We start from the raw sequence: 8,879 nt of genomic DNA, 5'->3' as shown, positions 1-8,879 counted from the left end.
TGTAATCCAGCACTGTTAGACTTTTTTGCAGAGCTGTACACACTATACACAATCAAGTTTTGCTTCTCATAAACTAAAATATAATATAAAACAGTTTCAGTAAGAAATCTTTTATAATGCGTAATTGCAACGCGTTAGTGATGTTCTCAATGAAATGGCTCGTCACCAACTGCAATACCACGTCTATGATTGGTCGAGAGATTTTTGCGCGGTGCATTTCAGCCAATCAGAGCATTGTTTTGTCGCGCGTATGTAAAGCCACAGATAAATGGCGAACGGAAGGGCAAACTGTAAACAAATACTACAGAACTGGACATTTTAGGCGAATTGTGACTTTTAAGAGAGAAATAGCTGAAAGTTGGGAATACTGTGTCAAAATCAAACGGAAATAATTGATGTGCGATAGTCAGCGAGAATATGAACTAGCCTCATGCAGCGTTGGGAAGCTATCTAGGCCTGCTGACATTTGCGCAGAATTGGATATTGGAAGTGCTGTAATGCGAACGAGGGAGAAACCCGCACAGTTAACAATTATCACTTAGAATCTGTTTTATAACCATCATATACGTCGGATAAATCTAGAACTAGCTAGTATAATGAGTACAAACTCGGACAGCAGCAAGCCGTCCGAAATTAACCAGATGAAAAGAACCGCAAGTCCGAGTGGAGAGTGTGAGACCACGCTGCTCAAGCAGGCGAAAGTAAGTGACGAGGAACCAAGAAATGAGTCTCATGAAGATGCAGAACCCGAGAAAGTTGGGAATGGTGAGCCAAAACCCGGAGCTGAGCTCCCAGAAGGAATTGAAGAGAAGGAGGTGGTAATTCAGGATGAAGCAGCCGCACAGGAGAGCACGAGACAGGCTGCCGGAGGTGAGAGCGCGCGCCAGCCGTCAGATTCCGCTGCCATCGCCGCAGCGGAGGCGCTCGCGAGTCTGACCGGCGGAGACGGGGACGAAGACTGTAAAGAAATGCCCTGTTCGTCCAAAAAACCGAGCCGAGAGAAATCAAGGTACAAGTCCAATCGTCCAAGTTGCTCTCAGAGCGAGAGAAGGACGGAGGCAGCCGCGGCGGACAGCTCTTCATCCCTGCTGATCCGCGAGAACAGAGAAGATCCAGAGCAGGCATCGTTTGTGGATGATGATGAGGAGGAGGAGGAGGAGGAAGATGAAGAAGACTCCCTTCCTGGCTCTTCCTCCACGGCCAGTTCGTCTGTCGCCTCTGAGAACGAGGATAACGAGGACGGTGAGTGTGCCATAGTGTCGGTGAAGATGGCCCCGGAGGTGCGGCAGTCCGTCGCGTTGCTCGCGCAGGTACAGATGCGTCTGGATGCTCTGGAGAAGAAGGGCGCGCGTCTTCATCAACGTCTGGAGATGAAAGTGAGCCGCCAGCGACGCCCTCACCTGGACCAGCGCAGCGCCATCACTCAAGCGATCCCAGGCTTCTGGGTTACTGCTGTATCCTTTAACACAGTGTGCGAGTTATTCAATGACTTTCAGAAGTCACTGAGGTCGTCCTTTGTGGGCCCTATCGCTGTCAACTACTTTTGTGCATTTGTGTTTATCTTTAATGGTCTGATAAGTAGTAACAGTACCTACTTTCGTCCATTTATCCGATACAGATATAGATTTTTGTCAATATGTATTTACATATATTTGTAAAAATAAGCTTATTTTGACTGCAGTCTCTATAAAATGTTTTTAAAAGTCTTTCAAAAACAAGTCACTGAAAAAATTTAATTGGTCAAAAGATTCACAAGTTGATGTTATTAGATGTCCACTTTACCATGCCTGGTGAATTTCCACCAAAGATCACACTTGGTACTTGTATAGCAATGTTTATGTGTAGACTATATGCCTTGCGTGTTGTTGTTGTTTTTCCATTTGCATCAAAATGTTTGAACCAAATGATGCTGGTTTCTAGAAGTTTGATGTCTTCATTTACATAATGTGCACTTAACTTGGAACCAATCAGCTTCTGAATCACCCACATCTATCAGCGCAAATCGACGAGTCTGATGAAGACGCTCTTAGTTACATGACTAATTTAGAGGTAAAACATTTCCCCGCCTTTTTCCCCTTGTTTGGCTTAAACCTGTTTTCAAAATGGCTCATTATTTGTATTTTTAAAATGCTTATCATTAAACAGATTGAATCTTTCAAGAACAACAAACTTGGATACCGCATCTGCTTCCATTTCCGGCGAAATCCGTTCTTTCAAAACAAAATGATAGTGAAAGAACTTCATCTTGGAATGGGAGGTGAGCTGACCACTATCACAGCACCTCTCTTTTCATGAGTGTATGCATGTATAAGATAATCATGCATTATCATCTGTATTTTTTTGCTCAGGGTCTCCGGTGTCCTTCTCAAACCCAATTTTGTGGCACAGAGGGCAGAATCTGGTCGGGAGTGGAGAACCTCGTCGAACATCACAGGGAGTCTACCAGAGCTTCTTCCATTGGTTCAGTGATCACAGCACCCCAGGAAGGGATGACATAGCACAGGTACATCTCTCATGAGGTTAGGTATAGGAAATGAAAATACATGAACAAAAATAACCCAGCAAAACCCATTGACTCCATCTCCTTGGCTCTAGATCCTGAAGGAAGATCTGTACAGAAACCCTTTGAGGTATTACCTGACTCCACTGTGGGAGCCACGAGAGAATGGCAGGTAATCGCCAGAATAAAACATTTGATTTCCTCCTCCAGATTCTCCCACATGTCTTTTTAGGTTTTCCTAAACTTGAATTATCTTTAACCAATTTCCATGCCAGCAGCGCTCCCAAACCTAAGGGCAGCAATAACGGAGACGACTGCGTGATCATCTCAGATTCAGACGAAGATGAAGAGCAGAACAGCCAAACCATGGAGCAGGAGGATGATGATGATGATGATGATGATGAACGCGATGACCAAGTTGGAGGTGAGCTTTTCCTTTTCACAATCATCACACATTATGTAATATAAAGTGTTTCATGATAAGCAATAAAAAAAGCGGATTTCCCCCCCAGTTGATTTCATTTTCTAAACAATCATGATTGCTTGTATTTTTCTCCCAGGCTCAGAAGAGAATGACAGAGATGAGGGGGAATCCTCCTATGAGGAGAGAAATGAAGAGGAAGTGGATGTTGAGGAAGTAGAAGAGTCACGTGACTCCGGTGGCTGTGAGGTCAGAGAGCAAGGAAAGGAAGAAGATGACATTGATGTCGATGAAGAGAAGAGTTAGGGTGTGGTGTTGTCTCCGTTTCTTTTTATGCAGAATAGCATCATTAGAGTTTTCTATGATCTATTTTACTGATTGTTTTCTGGATAAATTAACAAGTGTTAATGTTGCTTGATGATCATGGTTTAACCATATCTTCATTGTAGATGGTACTTTCTATACATCAGAGATGATGAATTTTCAGATTCAGTGTGTGCACTCCAAAAACACGTAGTTTCTTTACGATTTTACACGTAACTTTGCATTAACAGAATTCACAGAGAGGGCTACTGATACCCATAAGACACCTCTTTTATCTCAGAATTGACTGTTTAAAGTTGGGGATTACAGACTTCACTTCATTTAGTTGTTTTTGGCTAGTTTAGAGTCCTGGTTGTTGTTGTCTTTTGTTGTATGGAATACAGTAACATTGTATGTCACCAACAAGTACGTTTTCACTGCAGGAGGCTACAGAATCATGACCAGTTAGAAAAACATTTTTTCATTCATTGCTACAATATTTTTGGTTAATTGTCGTTTGTTACTACTTTTTTAAAAAAATCCACACTCTAGCATCATGAACGGCATTGTTATAGTCTTAGCTTTTTATTGTTCATAAACTCTACCACCACATTTTAGCTACAGTATAAGGGAAAAGGTCAAACATTCTCAAATGCACTTCATTCTGAACCAAAACTAGATAACTCAGGGATGTTTCCTCTTTTTACCCTCTGTCTTTAATACATACCTTTATGTATTGTTTGTTTATTGATGAACATTTAAGTAATTGTAGGTTTATTTCACCTTGTTTACATACGCAGCTAAACAACTTGTCATTTCTATGAATTGAGTTGAATATCTACACACTATCATCACATGCACGTTACCATTTATTCACTGCATTGAATAACAACTGTAATGTTATTTAAATGAGCGAAATCTTTGGAAAGGCCATCTCGTTGTGTTATTTCTTTTGACAGCATGATGTGTGCACTCAATACTCAGACTTTTTGTGTCCAGTTAAATGCTTAGATAATGTAAAGATAGTGAATATGTATGTACACATTTGTTCCTTTTGACTTTTCATATTCATCTTTTTTTTTCTGTTAGTACTTCTGCTCCTTTGCAATAATATATTTTTCCTTAACTTTGGTCAGTCAGTTATTAGAGTAAAATCTTTGTCATAGGAATCTGTAATAAGGAAACTGTGTTAAACATATTTAGTTTACATTGATTTTGAGTGTTGACCTGTAAAAGCTCGGTTTAAAAATTTGAAAAGATATTAACTCATTGTAAGTATACTGGATTGTACTTGTTTTTCCTGCAAGGCCAGTGGTTTGTACATAATCCTTTCCCTTATGAAGGGTTTATAATATGTTATTGAATTATTAGGGTAGATTTGACCTACAATATCAAAGAAAAGCTATATTTTGTGTGCTAAATTTTATAGAGAACTACAATTTTTAAATGTTTTGGTTTTGTTTGGTTTTTTGTTTTCCATGTCAAATAAAGTTTTTGTCTTTTCATTCACAATGTGGCATTCTGTCTCTTTAGTTTCTCCAGAAAATGTCAATTTAATACTGCTTTGTGTCCTGATGACACACATATTTAGTGTTCATCTCTAATCCCGCTAAGCTGGAAACTATAATAAGAAATTATATAATATTTACCCAACTGTGTTCGTAAATTACTCTGGAACATCTGCTTAAAAAAACAAACAAAAAACATTTCAAGACATTGTTTTTCATGTCTACCCACAAGGGGGCAGTATAGCAAAGACAATAATTGAATCCGAAGTGGTTCTGTTTTGAGCTGCTAGACTAATAAAAGAAAGCTGTTTTATGGATTTCATAGCCAAGATTAATATCCTTCATTTTAAATGGAACAACAACTCTGGTGCAAAATATTGGGATTCCAGCCTTTTTTTCCCCCATAGAGACGTTGTTTTGACTTGTGTATGTGAAGTAGCTGCAGACAGCCAAGCTCTTGGTTAGTTATGGGGGTCTGTGGCACTGCAAAGGCGATGAGATAAGCCCTCAGAGCGCAGCGTAGAGTGATGTCATTGTCAACTGCTCTTATCTCCATTCAGATGCCTGTGCTCAAACAGCTGTGCTTTCCTTGATCACGTGAACTGATGCGTTTCATGTTTTCATGATGAATTCAACAGTTCTTACAGGTCGACAGCCGCTTTATCTGAGATTTGACCTTCAGAGGTCCAGCACACATCTCTTAGGAAATGCATGGATTGAACGCTACGCATATTTCCTTTAAGATATGGAAATACGTGGTCCCTGAGGTAAACTTTACTTTGCCCTCGTCACCCTAGCTGCATGTTAACCAGTAGCTTAGATCTTGAATCATGAGAGGTCAATGTGTAATGAAGGTTAGATTCGCATGGAAACAGCACTGCACTGCAAACAGCCCAAGGGCAGGCATTTTTGGGCAGGCCTCAACAGAGGAGTGCCGATGTTGCAATGGTACACTTAAAACCTTTGATTTCATGCTTAATGCAATGCTATAAATATTCCACTAGCAAAGGCCTGCCCTGTTTTTAAATGCAGGCAGCGGGTGTGGAGCCGTACTACTGTTAGATACCACACGCTTTATCTAGATTGAAGGAAGTTGGGGTGAATTCAGGTTGAGTGGGACACTTTTTCCCAGTCATCTCAATGGCAAAAAGTGTCCCAATTACCCTGAATTCCCCCATTGTGATTTCCATGGAGTATGAGCTACTGTCCCACCCTTTATTATTTTATATTTTATCAGTATTCAAGAAAAATAGGTTTCATTATTTTTTTTTAAATATATATATTTTTACATTTTGTTTAATTAATTTACTTATTATTTAAATATGTATTGTTAAATTAAAAAAATATGTTGAATATATATATATATATATATATATATATATATATATATATATATATATTCAACATATTTTTTACATTTATTAAAAAATATTTAAATAAGTAAATTAATTAAACAAAATGTAAAAAATATGTTTTAAATAAATTATATATATATGATCATTTATAAAAAAAATGATTACAATTCAATTTAAAAAGTATGTATAAAATATTTTAAGTTACATATAAGCAAGATTTTATTTTATGATATTTTACTGAATATGCTCCACATTCATACTCTTCTTGTGTGTTTATTGTAGGTGCAGTGAATCTCAATACCATTTACATTCAAATCATGAATTAATTATATACATTATTTCCATGTTGTTGATCATGGGAGCTTTGACTCTTGCTCATAAGTTATAACTCAGGTCGCTGTTTTAGTCAGGAGAATATGAGGAACAAATATCTTGATTTAAACAATTTTTACCCTTTACAATAAAAAATTAAAAAATCCTATATTAGTCTCTCTTACAACTTCAGAAAAAAGTATCCATAATTCCAGACCATTAGATTAAAATAGATCAATATAAATTGATATAAAATCATCTGTCACATAACTTGCAGGTTAAAAAGTGCCTTAAAATATTCAGATGTAACAGGCAGAACTGAATATAGAAGGTCAACGAGTGAAGGAGACAGAGACGGAGTGTGATGGAGTGAGGGAATGGAAAGAGTGCGAGAAAGACAGAAGGAAAGAAAGAGAGAGATGAATGGTAAAGCTAATTAGCAGGGCCTCTGACAGCCCTGGCGAGCAGATAAATGGTTTTTATCTGAAAGATCATCAGTGGCAGCAGGAGTCGCAGCCTTCAGGCGTCCCCTGCACTCTTTCCACCCGTCTGCTCTCCAATATGTGTTTTGACTCACTCTGTGGCGACATATGAGTATTCTGTGCATTCTGTTATTTCATCAAAAACATCCTTTTTGACTAAACAAAGTGTGTGCGCATGTTTCTCTGCTTTTGTGTATAAATTGCCCATTACCCATTCTTAGAAGAACATCACGCCTCGGGCGATTGCGTTTGCAATCAAGATGAAACTGAAATGCACTGGGGAAAAAGGGAAAAGGCACCTCAGTGGGACTTTTATCATCCCAAAATCTCATGGCACTGCATCCATCTTTGATGAGGCAGGGCGCTTATACGCTCATCCATCCTGGGCATCCCGTGGGCTGCAGCTAAGGTGCTGACAGATTTATCTCCTAAGACAGATGTATTGTACGCTCCCACACCCCTCCAGCTTTTTAACTTTTCCATGGCTCCTGGTGTGCTTTCCTTTTCTCTGCATTTTGGAGGTTAGCTAGGGCTGCCCCTCGTGCGGGAATCTATTGGAGGTGGAGAGAACTGTTCTGAGGAAATGACACATTTTCCTTTAATGGAGTTAAATGGTTCTAGGGTCAGTGACATGACATTAATGACATGAAAATACATTAAAATACAACAGACGGGTGCCGAGATTATGGCTTTTTATAAGCCAAAACCGGGAAATGAGTTAGATTACATCTTCCTGAAGTCAATGGGTTTTTGGTTAAATGCCTGAAACAGGGTCTGTGGTGAACACAAGCTCATGATATTTTCATGTTTTATTCTGCAGCGTAAAATATCATAATACTATATACATAATACGTGTGATTTTTGTCTTGAAAAAGTGGCTAAATGGGACTAGAGCTCATTGGAGACATTAAATGTCCTCAAACCGAACAGGTAAACTCTGCTTTCACACAGCCTCGTTGTGTTTATAAGCGCACTCTTGCAAACTATTCAAACTTTCAGGAAAAGTGTTTTTAAATAAAGATTAGAAGTCATGCGACCGTGTGCTATAGTTCATTTATAGCCTATACGTTTAGCTTTTTACTTCTTGCGATTGCAGTCACTTTAAAATTTGTGTTAATATGAGAAGATTATCATTATGAACAAGACATGTAAGAATCTTAAACTTTTATTGGTCACAGAGCTTATTTTCTGCAATAATCCAAAAGCCAATAAGTCGAGGGAACCAGTGTGATGCGAACTTTTGGGTTGGCTTACAAAATATGTCATCACTGCAGAGCTCTAATAATTCGAATAAGCATATTTTCATTTCTGAATTAAAATTAATTTTTGTTTTGTACAGTGTAAAAAATGATATGATCTATAAGTTATGACAACCTATATTTTTTAAATTGCTTTAACTCATCAAAATAAGTTAAGCAATTTTCTATTATAAGTATATTCTATTCTCTTATAAGCAACTTTTTTTAGTAGTAGTTTTTTCAAGTCAGTTTAATGTCATTTAAGTTGAAATAAAACATCTTAACAATTAAATAAATCAAGTTAATTATACTTAATTATAAAATTTAAGGCAATTTTTTTTTTTTTTACAGTGTATCATAAAGTAAAACATGTCAGGGTGATACAACTATTCTAATAGCAAAGAATAATACTTAAACAAAACTGCAGCTTATTAACTGAAAACTTTGTCAGCCAAATCATGGTCTAACAAGCATTAAAAAAAAGAAAAGGAAATGACATCACGCAGAGGACCCCAGCAGATCCGCAAAACTGTGTGCCAAGGTCAATAATTCTCTTCAATAAAAAACAGATGATTTGACCTTTTTATGACAAGGCAAGGTCAGTTCAGGTTGTATAATACCATGTGGGTTGACTCCCCAAAAACTTAATGATATTTGTGAATTCATATGATATTTTAGCCTGGCTAACGTCAGACCTCTTCTCATTGAGACGTGGTCTGGGAACCACATGTTCATTTTCTGGTATTTGAGGCGTGGTTTA

The 8,879-nt window shown here is 38.0% G+C and overlaps 1 protein-coding gene across 2 annotated transcripts; it reads left to right on the top strand.

Moving 5' to 3' along the window:
* The first annotated feature begins 228 nt into the window (after positions 1 to 228).
* tspy (testis specific protein Y-linked) lies at positions 229 to 4,735 on the top strand. Of its 2 annotated transcripts, none has more exons than XM_081349348.1 (7): positions 229 to 1,454; positions 1,972 to 2,049; positions 2,146 to 2,257; positions 2,349 to 2,503; positions 2,596 to 2,672; positions 2,776 to 2,924; positions 3,061 to 4,729. In XM_081349348.1, exons 1-7 carry the CDS (start codon positions 597 to 599, stop codon positions 3,225 to 3,227), a joined length of 1,596 nt encoding a protein of 531 aa, XP_081205474.1. In that variant the 5' UTR covers positions 229 to 596; the 3' UTR covers positions 3,228 to 4,729. The 2 variants fall into 2 exon arrangements, with proteins under 2 accessions (XP_081205474.1, XP_081205475.1); XM_081349349.1 differs by having other exon boundaries at positions 234 to 1,454; positions 2,779 to 2,924; positions 3,061 to 4,735.
* The last annotated feature ends 4,144 nt before the right edge of the window (positions 4,736 to 8,879 follow it).

The sequence above is a fragment of the Scardinius erythrophthalmus genome (assembly GCF_964197995.2).
Source record: "Scardinius erythrophthalmus genome assembly, chromosome: 20".
Lineage (NCBI taxonomy): Eukaryota > Metazoa > Chordata > Actinopteri > Cypriniformes > Leuciscidae > Scardinius > Scardinius erythrophthalmus.
This window is presented reverse-complemented; position numbering and strand designations above follow the sequence as displayed.

Excerpts from the sequence above, each read along its gene's own strand:
- tspy (XM_081349348.1), top strand. The coding sequence starts at position 597 with ATGAGTACAAACTCGGACAGCAGCAAGCCGTCCGAAATTAACCAGATG. Across the intron at positions 1,455-1,971 it reads CAGGCTTCTGGGTTACTGCT|CTTCTGAATCACCCACATCT; the intron begins GTATCCTTTAAC and ends GGAACCAATCAG. Across the intron at positions 2,504-2,595 it reads GAAGGGATGACATAGCACAG|ATCCTGAAGGAAGATCTGTA; the intron begins GTACATCTCTCA and ends CCTTGGCTCTAG.